This window comes from Carcharodon carcharias, chromosome 11 (genome assembly GCF_017639515.1).
Source record: "Carcharodon carcharias isolate sCarCar2 chromosome 11, sCarCar2.pri, whole genome shotgun sequence".
NCBI lineage: Eukaryota > Metazoa > Chordata > Chondrichthyes > Lamniformes > Lamnidae > Carcharodon > Carcharodon carcharias.
In genome coordinates, this window is record NC_054477.1 from 126063897 (window position 1) to 126085702 (window position 21806).

General features: G+C 42.4%; 1 protein-coding gene across 1 annotated transcript in view; it reads left to right on the top strand.

The window, feature by feature from the left end:
* The window catches only part of LOC121283925 (zinc finger protein DZIP1-like), a 168940-nt gene that overhangs the window by 73452 nt on the left and 73682 nt on the right, over positions 1-21806 (top strand). The window contains exon 6 of the mRNA XM_041198727.1: positions 12396-12458. Coding sequence (XP_041054661.1) covers positions 12396-12458 — 63 coding nt within the window. The remainder of the gene's footprint in view (positions 1-12395; positions 12459-21806) is intronic.

Genomic DNA, 21806 nt, shown 5'->3' on the forward strand with positions numbered 1-21806 from the left:
TTGGAATCTTGGCACGACTTAAAATAGCAGCAACAGGCCACGTGGAGGAAGGAGCTACAAAATGGCTGTGGGTTGGGTCAATCGAAAGGCGTCAGCCTGCTGCAGGTCAAGTCCGGGTGGGGAGGGCAGAAGTCTCGCTGGCTGGGAGGCTGAAAATTTTGAGGCGCTCAGGCCTACATTTAAACAGGCGTTTTGTTGCACTCTGGACTCAGTGGTCATTTTGAGAGGAAGCCAAATTGGAGGTTGGGCTAGTGACAAATGTTCCACTGAGTTTTCTGACTGACAGGACTGGCTTCCCTGGAACTTGAAAAGATTCTACTCACCCTGCAGGCTGTTGACTGCCAGCTGTTTTGTTGAAGCTGCTTCCACCCTTTAGCTTGAGCTTAACTTTTACCTTTTCAGGTGAGTCTTTTTTAGAGATGATGTAGATTTTGATCTCCCCTTGTCATCATGTTTTGTTGGGTAGCCACTATCCATGATGTATACTGCTTAAGCAGCCTTGTAGAAGTTAGTCTTTATTAGCATTACTGATGTACATATTTACAGTAGAGGGTACAGGTATGGAGGGGAGTCCATGGCATGTCCTTACATAGTGTTACCTAGCTGTATATTGCTGACCTAAGTTCTAGGTCAGGTGCCTTTCTATATCATCAATAGGTGGTACTGTACTCAGTACCAGGTTGACTCTTAATGTTAAGGATCCTTCTACTGTTTACTCTCATGGTCCAGTTTTTTCCAACCAGATACCGGGGCAGGAATTTTCCAGCCCCATCATGGCAGGTCCCCTCCGTGCCAGGGCTGGTGAGCCATTGAAATCTCCATGCACATTGGCAGGACCAGAAGATCCCACCGGCGTGAGGGGCTGAAAAATTCCAACCCAGCTTCTTCAACCTCTCCATGTAACTACAGTCCCTCATCTCTGGAACCATTCTCATAAATCTTTTCTGTAGTCTCTCTCAGGTCTTCGCATCCATTCTGAAGTGTGGTGCTTAGAATTGAACACATTACTCCAGTTGCAGCCAGAGCAGCATTTTATAAAGATTCATTGCAACTTCCTTGTTTTTGTACTTTATGCCTCCATTTTGAAGCGCTACTAATGTATATAATATTTTGGAAAATATTTTTCTTTTAAAATAGAGGTTTACTCTGCGGTTGTGTCTTTATTGGATTAAAGCCAGCTAGTCTGGGTGCTTTGATGGGCACTAGTTTTGATATGGAAGAGACACAACATGCATTTGCATTTTTTTTTGAATAGAGCATTCAAGAAGTGGGGTGAAAATTTGACACCTATCTAGCAGAAACCAAGCTATATTTTTATATTACTAATACATGTGTTACTATGAAAGGGATTTCATTGTAACAAGGTGAAGTTCAAAGAGGTTGTTGATACAATGAGAATTTGAATTCAATCAGTGGTGAGGTATGACTTCAGTAATTTTCAGGTGTGCAGGCAGAGGCAATAAAATATCAAAAGGCAGCTGCAAGCCTCCACATGGCTCCACAGTGAAAATAACCCAATTTTGAATTCATAAGGTGAAAATGCTTTGCCTGCTGTTGCCCTAATGGAGATTAGTTTGGGAATTTGTTAAAAATTATGATAGTAGTAATTTGTAGCCAGGTATATATATTTTAACCTGTGTAAATTAATAAAATGTTTCAATTAGTTTAATGTAAAGCCTCGAGAACTGATGGTCTGATTCCTGAATTTAAGATTGTATCTCAAACATCACATTTAAAATTATAAGTCATGACAGTAAAAGTTTCCCTCTGGGATTTTTAAATAATTCCGCTCTACCAACTGCATCAGTCATAACACCAGTATCCTGTATGCCTTTTGAACCACTTTTTCAATTTGCCCTTCCACCTTCAATGCTTTATGCACTTTTACCCCCGAAGAACAGTACCTTTTAGTTTATATTGCTTTTCTTCATTCTTTCACCTAAATGTATTGCTTTGCACTTCTTCTGCCATGTGTATGCCCATTCCACTAGCCTGTCCATGTCTCTTGAAGTCTATCAATATTCACTTCACAATTCTGTGTTTCCAACTTTTATATAATCTCCAAAGTTTGAAATTGTTCACTAAACACCCAAGTCTAGATCATTAACTTATATCAAGGAAAGTATTAATTCCAGTACTGACTTCTGGGTAATATTATTCTATACCTACTTCCAGTCTCCTGTTTCCTGTGTTACAATCCAGTTAGGGATGAGTAATTTTTTGTTCAAAGTAGACAAAGTTTGAAATCCCAAGCACTTACAATAAGAATAAAGGTACAAGATTCAATGATTTTAAACAAACAAAATAAACTTTACAAAACAAAATCTGAAAAGTAAAACAATTTACAATATCTAGCTTATACCCTAATATTCAGAATTAACAGGCAAACTGTGTCCGAGCACACCGCACTGCACAATAAATGGTAGATGCGACCAAGAGAGATCCTTTCCTGGTGTATAGCTGGGGTGTTACTTGTATCCTCTAATGAAAACGGATGCAAAATACCTGTTCAATTCATCTGCCATCTCCTTCTTTTCTATTATCAATTCTCCAGACTCACTTTCTGTAGGACCAATGCTCACTTTGTTAACTCTTTTCTTTTTAAAATATTTATAAAAACTCTTAGTATCTGTTTTTGTATTTCTGTCTAGCTTTCTCTCATACTCCATTTTTTTTCCTCCTCATTAGTCTTTTAGCCATTTTCTTCTGTTCTGTACATTCTGTTCAATCTTCTGACGTTGCACCTACCTTTGGACAGTCATATTATTTTTCTTTAAGTTTGATACTACCTTTAACCTTTCTAGTCAACCACGGATGGTCTGTCCACCCCTTGGATTTTTACCGACTTGATGGAATATATCTATTCTGTGCATTCTGAAATATCCCCTTAAATATTAGCCATTGACCTACCCCTTAACCTAATTTGCCAGTTCACCTTCACCAGCTCAGCTTTCATGCCCTCATAATTGCCCTCATTTAAGTTTAAAAACTTAGTCTCAGACCTACTCCTCTCACCCTCAAATTGAATGTAAAATTCAATCATATTATGGTTGCTGCTACCTAGGGGGGCCTTCACTATGTGATTATTAATTACTCCCACCTCATTGCAATATACCAGGTCGAATATAATCTGCTCTCTTGTTGGCTCCAAAACATGCTGTTCTAAGAAACTATCCCGAAAACATTCAACGTACACCTCATCTAGGCTATCTATGCGCATCTGACTTTTCCAGTCTATATGTAAATTAAAATCTCCCTAGATTAGTGCCGTGCCTTTCTGACAAGCTGCAATTATTTCTTCCTTTATCCTCAACCCTACCAAGTGGTTACTGTTAGGTGGTATGTACTCAACTCCCACAAGTGACTTCTTTCCTTTACCATTTCTCATCTCTACTCAAACGCTTCTACATCCTGGTTTCCTAAACTTAGGTCATCCCTCTCTATTGTGCTAATGCCATCATTAACTAACAGAGCCATCTCTCCACCTTTTCCTCACTTCCTGTCCTTCCGAAATATCCTGTACCCTTCAATATTCAGGTCCCAATCCATGTCCTTCTGTAGCCATGTCTCTGTAATGGCTATCAAATCGTAACTATTTATTTCTGTGTGTGCTCTTAGTTCATCTGTTTTGTTTTGAACGCTATGTGCGTTCAGATACAGAGCTTTTAGTTTTATCCTTTTTATACCCCTCTAGTTTCATCTGTTGATTTATACTGTCTATCCCATTGTACTCGGTACTCTTTACACTCTGATTTGTAATCTATATCCCTTCTTGTCAGTCTGTTTTTCATTTCCTGTGATAATACTTTTTTCTTTTGTCTAGTCTCTGCTCTTTGATTTACCACATCTTCCCAAGTTTGATCCCTTGCCCCAACTATTTAGTTTAAAAACCCTCTCTACTTACCTGGTTTTGCAAGAACACGGGTCCCAATGGTACAAAATCACACTCTCCCCAGTACTGGTGCCAGTGGCCCACAAACTGGAACCCACTTTTCTCTCACACCAGCTACACATTCATCTGCCTAATCTGATTTGTCCTATGCCAATTTGCACGTGAATCAGTTAATAATCCCGAAATTATTACTTTTTGCGGTTCTTCCTCTTAGTTTGGTGCCTAGGTCCTCATACTGACTATGCAGAACCTCCTCCTTTTGTTTTGCCTATGTAATTGGATCCTACATGGACCACAACGACTAGGTCATCCTCCTCCCACTGCAAGTTCCTCTCCAGCCCCAAGCATATGTTCTGCACCCTGTTACCGGGCAGGCAACACGCTCTTTGAACAGTGCCAATCCCTCTGACTATGACTATCCCTCCCACTACATTTCTTTTCATTCCCTCACTTGAATGGCTCACTTGAATGGTGCCATGGCCAGTCAGCTCGTCTGACCCTGCAGCCCCCACTCTCATCCAAACAAGCTGAAAAATCCTCAAACATGTTGGAAGTTGTAAAGGCTTACGCTCCTGCCTTCTGAGTCCCTTTAACTGATTACTCGCAGTCACACTCTCCTGTTCCTGACCTGTCTTCTGACCAAATCAGAAGATCCTGTCCTAAGAGGTGGGACTGCCTCCTGGTACAAACAATCCAGGTAACTTTCCCCTTCCCTGATGCGTCGCAGTGCCTGTTGTTCCCCTCCAGCTCAATCTCTTGAGCTGAAGCTGTTTAAACTTCAAACACTTACTGCAGATGTATTTGCCCTGGATCAAATTAGCATCCCTGTAACCTTGCACATTCTCTCTTTTCAGATAGCCAACCAATTCCTTTTTGAATACCTTGATCAGACCTGCCTCCACCACCCTCTCAGGGTGTTTGTTCCAGACTTCAACCACCCTCTGGGTGGAAATATTTTTCCTCATTAATTTTACTCCTTTTGTCAATTATTTTCAACCTATTTTCATCTTGTTCTTGATGCTCCCTTGAGTGGGAACAGTTTCACTATTTACCTCATGCATAAATCTCAGGATCTTGAATACCTCTATCAAGCTGCCTCTCAGCCTTCTTTTCTCCAAGGAAAACAGTCCCAACTTCTGAAAGCTATCCTCATAGCTACAGTTCTACATCCCTGCACTCATTCTTGTGAATCTCCTCTGTTCTCTGTCCAATGCCTTCACATCCTTCCTCAAGTATGGGGCCCAGAACTGGATACAATACTCCAGATGAGGCCTAACTAGTGTCTTATAAATGTTCAACATGGCCTCCTTTTGTTCTCAATGCCCCTATTAATACAGCCTAAGATCTATAATCTTTATTAAACTGCTCTCTCTACTTGCCCTTGTGTACATATACACCGAGGTTGCTCTGTTCCTGCACCTCCTTTAGAATTTTTCCCTTTATTTTACACTGTCTCTCCAAATTCTTCCTGCCAAAGTGAATCACCTCACACTTCTCGGCATTGAATTTCATCTGCCACTTGTCTGCCCATTCTACCGACATGGCTATGATCTTTTGAAGTTCAAGACTATCCTCATCACAGTTGACAACGTTTCCAATCTTCATAGCTTCTGCAAATTTTGGAATCATGCCCTGAACACTACAGTCTAGGTCATCACTATTTATCAGGAAGAACAAGGGTCCCAACACTGACCCCTGGGGAACTCCACTACAAGCCTTCCTCCAAGCTGAAAAACATCCATTAACCACTACTCTTTCTTTCCTGTCACTCAACCAATTTCTTATCAAAGTGTCTGCTCTCCCTTTTATTCCCTGAGCTAGAATTTTGATCACAAGTCTGTTGTGTGGCACTACATTTTTGAAAATACATATACACCACATCAACAGTGTTGCCCTTATCAACCTTCTCTGTTACCTCCTCAAAAGACTCCATCAAGTTAGTTAAACCTGATTTTCCCTTAATGAATCCATGCTACCTTTCCTTAATTATCCTGCACTTGTCTAAGTGACTATTGATTTTGTCCCGAACTACAGTTTCAGGAAGTTTCCCTACCACTGAAGTCAAACTGACTGGACTGTATTTTCTGGCATTATCCTTGCACCCGTTTTTTGAACAAAGTGTAACATTGGCAATTCTCCAGTCCTCTGGCACCACCCTTGTGTCTAAAAAAGACTGGAAGATTATCACTAGTGCCTCTGCAATTTCCATTCTCAGTTCCCTCAATCCATGGATGCATCTCATCCAGTCCTGGTACTTTATCTATTTTAAGTAAAGATAGCCTAACACCTCCACCTCATCAATTGTAAATTCTTCCAGTTATCTTATCTCTCTCTCTCATTCTCATTTAATACCTCCGCTATTTCTCCTGTCCCCATGAGCAAGTACCATTTTTTAAAAATCCCTAATCGGCCCTAGTCTTTCCTTGACCACCCTTTTATTATTTAGATGCTCATGCAAGACCTTAGGATTCCCTTTTGCATTAGCTACCTGTCTCTTTTCATGCTCCCTCCTTGCTTTTATTAGAATGAAACTGAATGGACCACTTGCCATTAACCTAGGCACTGGAGACAACAATGATAAACCCAGCCCTGTTGACCCTGCAAAGCCCTCCTTACTAACACCTGGGGCTTGTGCCTAAATTGGGTGAGTTGTCTCATAGACTAGTCCAGCAACAGCCTGGCATAGTCATACTCACAGAATCATACCCTACAGATTATGTCCCAGACACCACCATCACCATGCCTGGCTATGTTGTCCACCGGCAGGACAGACACAGCAGAGGTGGCGGCACAGTGGTATATAGTCGGGAGGGAGTTGCCCTGGAAATCCACAACATTGACTCTGGCCCCCATGAAGCCTCATGGCATCTGGTCAAACATGGGTAATCCTGCTGATTACCACATAGTGATACCCCCAGCTGAACTCATGTTGAACATCATTTGGAGGAAGCACTGAGGGTGGCAAAGGTGCAGAATGTCCTCTGGTTGGGGGACTTCAATGTCCATCACCAAGAGTGGCTCGATAGCACCACCACAGACTGAGCTGGCTGAGTCCTAAAGGACATATCTGCTAGACTGGGTCTGTGGCAGGTGGTGAGGAAACCAACAAGAGCGAAAAATATCCTTGACCTCATCCTAACCAACCTGTCTGCTGCAATGCATCTATCCATGACAGTATTTGTCGAGACAAAGTCCCATCTTCATACCGAGGATACCCTCCAGCATGTTGTGTGGCACTACCACCATGCTAAATGGGATAGACTTCAAACAGATCGAGCAACTCAAGACTCATGAGGTACTGTGGGCCATCAGCAGCAGCAGAATTGTACTCAACCACAATCTGGCCTGGCATATCTCCCACCCTCCCTTTACCACCAAGCCAGGGGATCAACCCTGGTTCAAAGAAGAGTGAAGGAGGGCATGCCAGGAGCAGCACCAGGCATACGTGACAATGAGGTGTCAACCTGGTGAAGCTGTAACACAACACCTCTTGCATGCCAAGCAGCAAGTGATGGGTGGAGCCAAGCAATTCCACAACCAACGTATCAGACCTAAGCTCTGCAGTCCTGCCACATACAGTTGTGAATGGTGGTGGACAATTAAACGACTCACTGAAGGAGGAGGCTTCATAAATATCCCCAACCTCAATGATCGAGGAGCCCAACACATCAGTGTGAAAGATAAGTCTTCAGCATTTGGCTCAATCTTCAGCCAGAAGTACTGAGTGGATGTTCCATCTCTGCTTCCTCCAGAGGTCCCCAGCATCACATATGCCAGTCTTCAGCCAATTTGACTCACTGCATGTGATATCAAGAAATGGCTGAAGGCACTGGATACTGCAAAGGCTATGAGGCCTGATAATATTCCGGCAATAGTACTGAAGACTTGTGCTCCAGAACTTGGTATGCCACTAACCAAGCTGTTCAAGTACAGCTACAACACTGGCATATACCTGGCAATGTGAAAAATTGTGCAGGTATGTCCTGAAACAAAAAGCAGGACAAATCTAGCCCAGCTAATAAGTCTACTCTCGATCATCAGTAAAGTGATGGAAGTGGTCATCAACAGTGCTATCAAGCAGCTCACTGATGCTCAGTTTAGGTTCTGCTAGGGTCACTCCGCTTCTGACCTCGTTACATCCTTGGTTCAAACATAGATAAAAAAGAGTGAAATTGAGTTCTGGTGAGAGTGACTGCCCTTGATATCAAGGCAGCATTTGACCAAGTACGGCATGAAGGAGCCGTAGCAAAACTGGCATCAATGGGAATCAGGAGGACAGCTCTACACTGGTTGGAGTCATACCTAGCACAAAGAAAGATGGATGCAATTGTTGGAGGTTAGTCATCTCAGTTCCAGGACATCACTGCAGGAGTTCCCCTGGGTAGGGTCCTAGGCCCAATGATCTTCAGCTGTTTTATCAATGACCTTTGTTCCATCATAAGGTCAGAAGTGGGAATGTTTGCTGATGATTGCATAATGTTCAGCATCATTCGTCACTCCTCAGATACTGAAGCAGTCCCTGTCCAATTGCAGCAAGACCTGGACAATGTCCAGGCTTCGGCTGACAAGTGGAAAGTAACATTTGTGCCACGCAAGTGATAGGCAATGATCAATTCCAACAAGAGAGAATCTAACCATTGCCTTTTGATATTCAATGGCATTACCATCACTGCATCCCCCACTATCAACATCCTTTGTGACGTATGGCCCAAATATCTAACACTGGTACTGAAATTCATATTCATTGCACCTGTTTCAGCAAAACAAAATAAGTGGTAGCCATTCACTGGTTCATTCCTCAGGGCAATGCCTTGACCAATCAGCCAAGCTGCCTGTTTAAATTTCAAACAATGCTTGGCAGTTAACTGTCAGTCACCATTCACTCCATGGTAGTGCCTCTATCAATCAGAGTCCACTTGTTAACTAATCAGCACTGTCTTCTCATACAGAATAAAGTTGTTGCTTCCTGACATTGGTATTCTTACCATTGTCCTGATGAGTGCAAGACAAAGCTTCAACAAAATGTCTTTTTACAGTGGTAATAAATTGTTTACTACAGTATGGTATAACATAAGAACTCATCAATCGTCTCCTCTGTGCTGAGTCCAAAAAGGCCTATACTTACAACCAATCAACTTATGGGATTCCTGTGACATCACATAGAGATTTTATCTGTAAACTCACAGTTCTCTCTGTTTTATGGGCTTTTTCTCTCTCCTAAACCCTGCTGTTTTATGGGCTCTCTAATGTTGTTTAACTTATTTTGATTACTTTCTTAATTAATCTAGAATAATTCCTATGTATACCACACCTCTTTCCCTTGTGCACAAAATTCCCATGTGAACCTTCACTATTCACTTGGCCTCCATCTCACGCCGGTGTAGTCTGTCTTCTCACATGCCCCTTACTGATCATGCATTTTGAAAAGCCTGTCTGTTTTATAGACCCTCTGATGATTCACTAGCTAGTTTAGCTTCCTGCTACAGTAATTAACACCAATTGAACCAACTGCTTTCAGTTGATTGACAGTTAACTGTCACAACCAGGAAGCTCTCTGTTTAACTAGCTAGTCTAATTTACTTGCAGGTTGTCAGTTCTGTCAGTGCTTGATTCTTAATCTATATTTAAACCTGAAAAAGGTGAACCTAATTAGTTACTCACTCTGTCCCCATCTCACTCCGGCATAGTCGCCTGTCTCATCGTGTGCCCCTACTGATCATCAGATCAGACTTGAGAGGTCAGATGAAAAACATCATCTTTGATATAACAGTACTTCATCAGTGTTGCTCTGATAGCCAAGGTTATGGGCTCAACTTCGTGAGTGGGCCCTAAACCCGTGACTAGGTGACTCAGAAGCAAAAGTCCTATCACTGAGCCAAAGCTGTTTTACTAACCTGTGTATTCTTAGATGATAGTTATTTTTTCTCACTATCCACAGCTGCCTCGTAAATAGGTCCCAAGCCATTTGCTCACTGTGCAAGCTTGATGCCGAAATAGGGCACATCAAAGCAATCCTGCGGGATAATGACTACCCTGATCAAATCATTGCTCACTGTATTTTACACAAACTCATGAACAGGGCTAAGGCCATCACTTTTGGTCCTAATGAGTGCCCAGTCTACTTTAAATTACACTGGAAGGGCAGGGTGCCTCAAAAATTTGAACAACAGGCAAAGCTAGCCGTTTCATGCTGTTACTATGCAGTAGCAACACAAGTGCAATTCTCCTCAAGCAGGATGCTGGCGTCAAGCCAAAAGACATTTTGCCTATCAGACAAATGAGTAATGTGGTGTATGAATTTCAGTGCTGATGTGATGCCAGTTATGTAGGCTGCATGTCCCAATGACTGGCAGATCATATAAAACAGCAGGTACCTTTGGCTGTTCGTGACAAGCAAAGCATTGATGGTACCCAACCAGCCCATACTTGCAAAACTCAAAACACAGTGTCCAGTATTGGATGTGATTCCGCGATTGGCCAACACTTGCTAAACAATACTGATTGTGCTAAGAATTAGACTGAAAACCAATTTAAGATTATCAGTTGGGCTCACAGTGTTGCTCACTTACCCGTGCTAGAAGTCACATATATCCACACACACAGCCCTGTTCTTGCAGACAGAAGGACTATATCCATACATTGTGTCTTGTTCAACTAAATAAAAGCTTGGCAGACAGCCATTCCCTGGTTCATTCCCCATGGCAATGCCTTGACCAATCAGAGTTGACCTGCCTGATTTGAATTTGAACAAAACCTTGCCAATGAACTGTTCCCTGCTGCAAGCTCCCTGGCATCGCCTCTACCAATCAGAGTCCATTTGTCAACCAGTCAGCACTCTCTTCTCATGTAGTATAAATTGTTGTTCTCTTTACTGTTTGTAATCTTGCAATCTATCCTGATGAATGCAAGATGAAAAGCTTAGACAGCATGTCTCTTTTTTCAGTGTCAGGAAGATATAATAATTCTCATAATGTTATTGGAATTCATTATTAAATAGAGTAATAATGGGGTTTGTGTCTATGGGTCCATGTCTGTGTGTGACTTAATTGAATTAAAGACAGCTGGTCTGAAGGCTTTGATGTGTCAGAAGATAAGGTAAGTTTGAAATGTTAAGTAGATAAACATGAGGCAAGTTTTAGAATGTAAGGTGTAAAGGGAATATTTGCATTTTAATTAAACTAGATTCAAAGAGAGGGACTGAAATATTATACCAAGCAAGGGGAAGTTAAGAAACAATGTGTTTATTTTTCCCAAATATTACTGGTGGACTTGATACTATGAGAGGTTTTTATTATTAGAAAGGTAAAATCCAAAGACAGAGTGAAACAATGGGAATTTGCATTCAAAGGGGAAAATATGTATAAAGGAGTGAAGGCTGTGTGTAAGGGGAGACATTCTAAGATCTAAACAAGTGTGAAAAGCTTTCAGCATCTAAGCCTAAAGCTACTGTCTGCAAAGAACTGAAGTTAAGCAAATTCACTTTGAATTGGATTGTTCAGCGTATCTTATTTCTTTGCCTGGGCCTTTTAAAATCTATGTGTCTTACTGTTGCCTTAATGAAAGTGTAACTGGGAGTTAGATTAACTAAGGGATTTAGAAGTTACATTGTAGTAATTTATAGATCTATATATGCATTTAAAATCATTGCTTCTGTTAATAAAGGTTAGATTTAGTTTTGTAGGAAACCTATAAGACTTGGTGGTCTTATTACTACTGAATTCAAAGCACACATCTCAAAATTAATACAAATTGCAAATTCATACAAGTTGTGGCAGTTGTTTCAAGTCCCCTCTGGGATTTGAGCAACTCAGCATTTACCATTGGCTGTGCCATAACATCAGCAATACTCAAGTTATGTACTACCAAAGTACTATAGTTATTTATTATTAAAATTCTTTCCTACTTGACTACTTTGTGTACAACTTCCTATTGTTTGGTGAGTTTAGGTGTTTTTATGTTGATATTGGTCATTGACCTTGCCTATGCAAATATTCATAATAGAGATTTCCAATATAATCTGTTCATTACAGTTATGCTGTACCTAAACAAATTGAACCTCACATACTCCTCATCTACAAGGTGATTATTATTTTACAAATAATTCCAGAAACTATTATGCATCCATATCATTGTGCAAGCCGCAGTCTTCCCTTTTTATATTAAGCTAAGTGAGGGTGTAGTGCTGGATGAAGTATTGGAGAACTTCCTGCAACATTTTGAATTGTATAATTCAATTTCAATATCGATTTGAAAAGGCAGGTATGACAGGGTTAGCATTTTGGATGGTAATGCGTTGTTCCCCTAGGACTGCAACGAATGTCAGATTAAATTATGCCCCAATGCTGGGCTCTGACCCAGAGGAGAAAATACTGCTAAATGAGCCAAACTAATGCACTGCATATTTTTTGTGATAATGTGCTTGCTGATAAAGAACAGTCAGAATATATCCATGCCACATAAATAACAGATATTTAACATGATTTATTTATACTTTCATTTAAAGGAACATAAGTGGACTTCAGAACTAAATAGTCTTTTCGAAAGACATGACCATGAGAAACATAAGGTAATTTTTATCATAATTTTTGGAGAATATTCATCTGAACACTGACGTATAAAAATTTATTTTTACAAGTATTAAAAGGGACAGATAGCCAGTCTGCATGCCATTATTAATATATAAATCATCCAGCAATTTGTGACAAGGAAGAGATACCCCATGCATTATAAATCATTGCACCTTGCTGGACAATTTGTGCTGCTCCACCATTAGCTTCACAAAAACGGGACAGCTCACCCTCGACCTCACTGTTAGTTTCACAAACTTGCTGCATTTGCATTTTAATTAGAAATTAAATTCCCTGCAGAAAGTTAAGTATGGTACTGAACAGCGTAACTATCTTTCCACTTGGAAGATACAAACTGTTGCTGAAAAAAGACATTTTGTCGAAGCTTTTCGTCTTTTACTCAACAGAACAATTGCAAAAATGTCAGGGGAAGCAGTAGCTTTATAGCATATGAGAAGAGAGTACTGATTGTTGACAAGTGGACTCTGATTGGTAGAGGCATTGCCATGGAGAATGCACCAGTTAATGATGACTGACAGTTAACTTCCAAGCATTGTTTGAAATTTAAACCAGACAGCTTGACTCTGGTCAAGGCATTGCCCTGAGGAATAAACCAGCGAATGGCTGTCACTTAATTTGTTTAACTGAAACAGGCACAATGTGTGTACATGTTTTTTCTGTCTGCAGAGAACAGGGCCTTGTGTATTAATATATGTAGCCTCCAATGCATACAAAAGTGCCTCACTGACGATTTTAAATTTGTTGTCAATGTAATGTTTAGCACATAGGATTATTTAGCAAATGTTGTCCAATTGTGAAATTACATCTAATGTTGGACCCTGTGTTTTGAGTTTTGCAAGCACTGGCTGGTTAAGTACAGTCTGTACCTTGCCCATTGTCAGTAGCAGAAGGGACATGCTCTTTGACACGATCCCCAGTCTTTGGGACATACATATTTGGCATCACACTGGCACTGAAATTCAAATACCACATTACTCATTCGCAAGTTAGGCAGAATGTCTTTGGCTTGAGGGCAGCATCTTGTTAGTGTGAATACCACTATTGGTGCTAATGCATAGTGGCAAAATGGTTTTGCTACTACTAGTAACAAAAAGGGTCAGGTATCTGAGATACCTTGCCCTTCCGGGGCAAACTGAGGTAGACTGGGCACTTTTCAGGGCTGAAAGTGATGGCCTCTGGCCTGTTCATGAGTTTGTGCAATATATAGCGCAAAATGATCTGATTAGGGTAGCCATTACCCTGCAAAATGTCATTGATGCGCCCTATTTTAGCATCAAGCTTACATGGTGAACAAATGCCTTGGGCCTCATTTATGTGGTTGCTGATAAGGCCAATCTTATAGCATGTGGAACTGTAAGAATCCCAACGCGTATATTGACCAGTGAAGGTAGGTTTGCAGTAGACTGTGGAAGAGGTATAGACCTGGCAGATTTGTCAACTAGTATGTCAAGGAAGGGGAGTTCATTTGATTGCTCCGTTTCACAGGTGAATTTGAGCGCAGGATAGAGCCCATTAAGACATGTAAGGAAATTATTACATGCAGCTGTGGATTTAAATATAGCAAATGTATCATCCACATATCGTAAATATTAAGTGGTAGGAGGTTAGTTGTCATTCTATGAAAGACACGTTTCTCATGGAACCCAACAAAGATGTTTGTGAGAGCTGGGCCTAGAGGGGTCCCATGGCAACACCTATTTGAGCATACGTGGTATCGTTAAAGCTGAAATCAACTGCGCAGGTTGCCGAGTTCAAAAGCTCATTGAATACTGATTCATGCAATGGTGGTGGGTCTAGATTGCCATGATGTAGTGCTGCAGCACAAATATCTATGGCTTCCTTAAGTGGCACATTGGTGAATAGGCTAGCAATGTCAAATTAGCACATGGACACAGCATTGCTATCAATATGCAAGCCCTGTTTGGTCTTCGCAAATCGTGAATCCTTCACCGTGTATCTGTAAAACTTGCTCAAAACTGTTTGTAACATTTCATCCAACCATTTGGCCAATTCATGCTATGCCGAACCAGTCATAGCTAAGATTAGGTGTAAAGGTTCATCAGTATTGCGTGTCTTGAGCAGCCCATATATACGCAGATGCAGCAAGCCGTGAGGACGAACCCTGTTATATGTATCATGCGGCAGCTCATCACTCTCTCAGAGGTTGAGCAAGCATTTTTTAGCTTACTTTCGAGCAAGGCTGTCTGGTCATGCTGAGCGGCAGGTCCAATGGATATTAATTTGGACCCGTCATTAAGAATAGTGTGGATATTGTTGATATAGTCATGGTAGTTAAGGATATCTATTCCTGTCCTTTTGTCAAGTTTACTGATGTCTATGTCTGGGTTCATCTTAAAGCCTCGCAACGCTGTAAGACATTCGTGTTGCATGTGAAAATCAGACAGGTCGTTTAGAGTACTGCAATTTGTGTGCGCTAGATCAGCTAGGCACACTTTCAAGGATTCAGTGGGTGCTGGTTTGTGGTGGCATAGTTGGGAGTAAAGGAGTTCGAACTCAGCTAATACCTCTTACCGTTTGATTTGGGATGAAGGCACACCAAAATTGAAACCAAAATTGAACAAACTCCTCAAACATGGTCAGAGATTTGTTACATGTTCAGTGGCATCGTTAATTGCATTGCCAAACCGCATTCGCTAAAGTGAGTTTGTAGTGCGGGCACGTTTCAAATGGGTACTGTTCTCCGGTACATCGATGATTATTTCGGTGCTGCTTCATGCTCTCGTCAGGACTTGGAAAAATTTATTAATTTTGCTTCCAATCTCCACCCCTCCATCATTTTCACGTGGTCCATCTCTGACACTTCCCTTCCCTTCCTTGACCTCTCTGTCTCAATCTCTGGTGATAGACTGTCCACCAATATCCATTACAAACCCACCGACACCCACAGCTATCTCGACTACAGCTCCTCACACCCCACTTCCTGTAAGGACTCCATCCCATTCTCTCAGTTCCTTCGCCTCCGTCGCATCTGTTCCGATGATGCTACATTCAAAAACAGTTCCTCTGACATGTCCTCCTTCTTCCTTAACCGAGGTTTTCCACCCACGGTCGTTGACAGGGCCCTCAACCGTGTCCGGCCCATCTCCCGCGCATCCGCCCTCACTCCTTCTCCTCCCTCCCAGAAACATGATAGGGTCCCCCTTGTCCTCACTTATCACCCCACCAGCCTCCGCATTCAAAGGATCATCCTCCGCCATTTCCGCCAACTCCAGCATGATGCCACTACCAAACACATCTTCCCTTCACCCCCCTTATCGGCATTCCGTAGGGATCGCTCCCTCCGGGACACCCTGGTCCACTCCTCCATCACCCCCTACTCCTCAACCCCCTCCTATGGCACAACCCCTTGCCCACGCAAAAGATGCAACACCTGCCCCTTCACTTCCTCTCTCCTCACCGTCCAAGGACCCAAACACTCCTTTCAAGTGAAGCAGCATTTCACTTGCATTTCCCCCAACTTAGTCTACTGCATTCGTTGCTCCCAATGTGGTCTCCTCTACATTGGAGAGACCAAACGTAAACTGGGCGACCGCTTTGCAGAACACCTGCGGTCTGTCCGCAAGAATGACCCAAACCTCCCTGTCGCTTGCCATTTTAACACTCCACCCTGCTCTCTTGCCCACATGTCTGTCCTTGGCTTGCTGCATTGTTCCAGTGAAGCCCAACGCAAACTGGAGGAACAACACCTCATCTTCCGACTAGGGACTTTACAGCCTTCCGGACTGAATATTGAATTCAACAACTTTAGGTCGTGAGTCCCCTCCCCCATCCTCACCCCCTTTCTGTTTCCCCCCTTCTCTTTTTTTTTTCCCAATAAATTATAAAGATTTTCCTTTTCCCACCTATTTCCATTATATAAAATAAAAAAAAAAACCCACTAGAGCTATACCTTGAGTGCCCTACCATCCATTCTTAATTAGCACATTCGTTTAGATAATATCACCAACTTTATCTTTAACACCTATGTGTTCTATTGTACTATTGTTGTTGACATCTTTTGATATTCTGCTTCTATCACTGCTTGTTTGTCGCTACAACCACACCAACCCCCTCCACCTCTCTGTCTCTCTATCTCTCCGCCCCCCACACACACACCTTAAACCAGCTTATATTTCAGCTCTTTCCTGGACTCGAACTCAAGTTCTGTCGAAGGGTCATGAGGACTCGAAACGTCAACTCTTTTCTTCTCCGCCGATGCTGCCAGACCTGCTGAGTTTTTCCAGGTAATTCTGTTTTTGTTTTGGATTTCCAGCATCCGCAGTTTTTTTGTTTTTATCACTGTTTATGGTGTGGTCTTCTATTGAAGCAATATCATGGCATAAACAGATCAAATCAAAAAATGAAATAAATTTTAGTACCTCAGACCAAAGAGCAGTGTCGGGCATGGCGTAAATGAGTAACTCTATTACTAATCTGTTCAATCTCATCTCGCATTAATGCTCACTCAATTGTGTGTCTTCCGATTGTCCTGATGAGTGCACTGTGTCTCACTTTAACATTATCAATACGATTGGAAGTGAAAACTGGCACAACCTTGGGTATAATACACTCTTGGAGAAATGTAGTGTATTTGGATTTCCAGAAGACATTCGCTAAGCTGCCACACAAAAGGTGATTGCACAAGATAAGAGCTCACGGCATTGGGATTAATGTATTAGCATGAATTAAGGATTGGTTAACACACAGAAGACAGAGAGTTGGGATTAATTTTTTTTTCAGGTTGGAAAGACATAACTAGTGGAATGTCACAAAGATCAGCCCTAGGGGCTCAATTATTTACTATCTATATTAATGATTTGAAGGAGGGGGCAGAGTGTAATGTAGCCAAATTTGCTGATGATACAAAAATAGGTGGGAAGTTGTGATGAGGATGTAAGGAATCTGCAAGGGAATAAAGACAGGCTGAGTGAGTGGGCAAAAACTTGGCAGATGGAGTTTAGTGTAGGAAAGTGTGAAGTCATGCACTTTGGTAGGAAGAATCATTTATTACTTAAATGGAGAGAGACTCAAAAAGGCCAGCACAGAAGGATCTGGATATTCTTGCGCATGAAACATAAAAAGTTAGCATGCAGGTGTAGCAAGTAATTAAGAAGGTTAATCAAATTTTGGCCTGTATTGCTAGGGGATTGGAGTTTAAAAATAGGGAAGTCTTATTACAACTGTACAGGGTGTTGGTGAGGCCACACCTGGAGTACTGTGTACAGTTTTGGTCCCCGTATTTAAGAAAGGATATACTGGCATTGGAGGCTGTTCAAAAGAGATTTACTAGGCTGATTCCTAGGATGAAGGTGTTGACTTATCAAGAACAGCTAAATAGATTAGGCCTTTAATCATTAGAGTTTAGAAGAATGAGGGGTGATCTTATTGAAACGTATAAGATTCTGAAGGTGCTTGACAGGGTAGATGTTGAGAAGATGTTTCCACCTGTGGGGGAATCTCGAACTAGGGGACATAGTTACAGAATAAGGGGATGCTTATTTAAAACTGAGATGCAAAGGAATTTTTTCTCTCAGAGTGTAGTGGATGTCTGGAATTCTCTACCCCAGAGAGTTGTGGAGGCTAGATCACTGAAAGTATTAAAGAAGAGGTAGATAGATTTTTGAAATATCAAGAAGTTGAGGGCTATGAGGAGCTGGCATGAAAGAGAAGTTGAGGCCTGGGGCAGATTAGCCATGATCTTATTGAATGACGGGGCAGGTTTGAGGGGCCAGTTGGCCTACTCCTGTTCCTATTTCTTATGTTCTTATGATAGATAGCTTACCTGCTTGTTGAACGATGCTGTCGATAGTCCAAATTTGTCCCTCGTTATACCTCTGTCTCAGGTATACAGATAGTCATTTGGAGTACAGAACTTGAGTATTGCTGAAAAAAGACATTTTGTCAAAGCTTTTTGTCTTGCACTCATCAGAACAATCAGAAGACACACAAAGTGATGTCCCTTTACCCCCGATCTTATCTATGACCAGTTCTACACAGCATGAATTGGCCAAATGGTTGAGCGAATTGCTACAACCAACTTTATCGAAAGCAGTGCTGTGTCCATGTGCTCATTTGACATTGCTAGCCTATTTACCAACACACCACTTAAGGAAGCCATTGATATTTGCACTGCAGCAGTATATCATGGTGATCTAGACCCATCACCATTGTGTGAATCAGTATTGATTGTACTTATGAGCTCAGCAGCTTGCGCAGCTGAGCTCAGCTATAACAACACCATGTATGCCCAAATAGATGGTGTTGTCATGGGATCCCCTCTGGTCCCAGCTCTTGCAAACATCTTCGTTGAGTTTCATGAGAAACATGTCTTCAATGGAATGACACCTAAACCCTTACCCCTTGCACATTTTCGATATGTGGATGATACATTTGCTATATTTAAATCTGTAGCAGCATGTAATAATTTCCTTGCATGTCTTAGTGGGCTCCATCCTGCACTCAAATTCACCTTTGAAATGGAGCAGTCAAATGAACTCCCCTTCCTTGATGTAGTTGAGATATCTGCCAGGACATTCTCTATCACGGCCTAACGCATGACCAGCCTTCACTGGTCAGTGCATGCATTTGGGATTCTTACAGTTCCATGTGCTATAAGATTGTCCTCATCGGTAACCTCATAAATAGGGCCCAAGCCTTTTGCTCACTATGCAAGCTTGATGCTGAAATCGGGCGCACCAAAGACATCCTGCAGGTTAATGGCAACCCTGATCAGATCATTTCATGCTGCATTTTTTAAATTATTAATTCACGGGGTGTGGGCTTCGCTGGCTGGGCCAGCATTTATAGTCCATCCCTAGTTGCCCTTGAGAAGGTGGTGGTGAGCTGCCTTCTTGAACCGCTGCAGTCCATATCATGTAGGTACACCCACAATGCTGTTAGAAAGGGAGTTCCAGGATTTTGACCCAGTGACAATGAAGGAACAGCGATATATTTCCAAGTCAGGATAGTGAGTGACTTGGAGGGGATCTTCCAGGTGATGGTGTTCCCATCTATCTGCTGCCCTTGTCCTTCTAGATGATAGTAGTCATGGGTTTGGAAGGTGCTGTCTAAGGAGTCTTGGTCAATTCCTGCAGTGCACCTTGTAGATGGTACACACTGCTGCTACTGTGCGTCAGTGGTGGATGTGGTGCCAATCAAGCGGGTCCCTTTCTCCTGGATGGCTTCAAGCTTCTTGTGTGTTGTGGGAGCTGCACTCATCCAGGCAAGTGGGGTATATTTTATCATACCCCTGACTTGTGCCTTGTAGGTGGTGGATAGTTTTGGGGAGTCAGGAGGTGAGTTACTCACTGCAGGATTCCTAGCCTCTGACCCGCTCTTGTGGCCACAGTATTTATATGGCTAGGCCAGTTCAGTCTCTGGTCAATGGTAACCCCCAGGATGTTAATAGTGGGGGATTCAGTGATTGCAATGCCATTGAAGGTCAAGGGGCGATGGTTAGATTCTCTCTTGTTGGAAATAGTCATTGCCTGGCACTTGTGTAGCGTGAGTGTTATTTGCTACTTGTCAGCCCAGGCCTGGATATTGTCCAGGTCTTGCTGCATTTGGACACAGACTGCTTCAGAATCTGAGGAGTCTTGAGTGTTGCTGAACATTGTGCAATCATCAGCGAACATCCCCACTTCTGACCTGATGATAGAAGGAACATCATTGATGAAGCAACTGAAGATGGCTGGGCCAAGGGCACCGCCCTGAGGAACTCCTGCAAAGATGTCCTGGAGTTGAGATGACTGACCTCCAACAACCACAACCATCTTTCTTTGTGCTAGGTATGAATGCAACCAGCGGAGTTTCCCCTAGATTCCCATTGACTCCAGTTTTGCTAGGGCTCCTTGACGGCACACTTGGTGAAATGCCACCTTGATGTCAAGGGCAGTCACTCTCACCTCACCTTGGGAGTTCATTTCTTTTGTTCATGTTTGAACCAAGGCTGTAATGATGCCAGGAGCTGAGTGGCCCTTGCGGAACCCATCTGGACGTCAGTGAGCAGGTTATTGCTAAGCAAGTGCTGCTTGATTAGCACTGTTGTTGACCCCTTTCCATTATTTTACTGATGATCTAGAGTCATAGAGGTCTGCAGCACAGAAAAAGGCCTTTCGGCCCATTGGGTCTGCGCCGGTCAAACAAGTACCTGATTATCCTAATCCAATTTTCCAGCCCTAGGCCCATAGCCTTGTATGCCATGGCATCGCAAGAGCACATCCAAATACTTCTTAAATGTTATGAGGGTTTCTGCCTCTACCACCCTTTCAGGCAGTGAGTTCCAGATTCCCACCACTCTCTGGGTGAAAAAAGTTTTCCTCACATCCCCTCTAAACCTCCTGACCCTTACCTTAAATCTATGTCCCCTGGTTATTGATCCCTCCACCAAGGGGAAAAGTTGCTTATTGTCTACCCTATCTATGCTCTTCATAATTGTATACACCTCAATCACGTCCCCCCTCAATCTCCTCTGCTCCAGGGAAAATGACCCCTGTCTATCCAATCTCCCCTCATAACTTAAACTCTCCAGCCCAGGCAACTTCCTGGTAAATTTCCTCTGCACTCTCTCTGGAGCAATCACATCCTTCCTATAACGTGGATTCCAGAACTGCACGCAATACTTAAGCTGTGGTCTAACCAGTGTTTTACACAGTTCCAGTCTAACCTCCCTGATCTTATATTCTGTGCCTCGGCTAATAAAGGCAAGTATACCGTATGCCTTCTTAACCACCTCATCTACCTGTCCTGCTACCTTAAGGGACCGGTGGACATACACACCAAGATGCCTCTGATCCTCGGTACTTCCCAGGGTCCTATCATTCATTGTGTATTCCCGTTCCTTGTTTGTCCTGCTCAAGTGCATCACCTCATACTTATCCAGATTAAATTGCATTTGCCACTGATCTGACCATCTGACCAGCCCATCTATATCCTCCTGTAATCTCAGGCTATCTTCCTCACTGTTTAACACCCCACCAGTTTTCATATCATCTGCGATCTTATTGATCAACCTTCCTACTTTCAAGTATAGATCGTTTATATATACCACAAACAGCAAGGAACCCAACACTGATCCTGTGGAACCCCACTGGACACAGGCATCCAATCACAAAAATACACCTCGACCATCACACTCTGCTTCCTGCCACTCAGCCAATTCTAGACCCAATTTGCCAAATTGCCTTGGATCCCATCTGCTCTTCCCATTGTTATCAGTCTCCCATGCGGGACCTTATCAAAAGCCATGCTGAAGTCCAAGTAGACTACGTCAAATGCATTGCCCTCACCTGGTCAACTCTTCGAAAAATTCAATCAAATTGATCAGA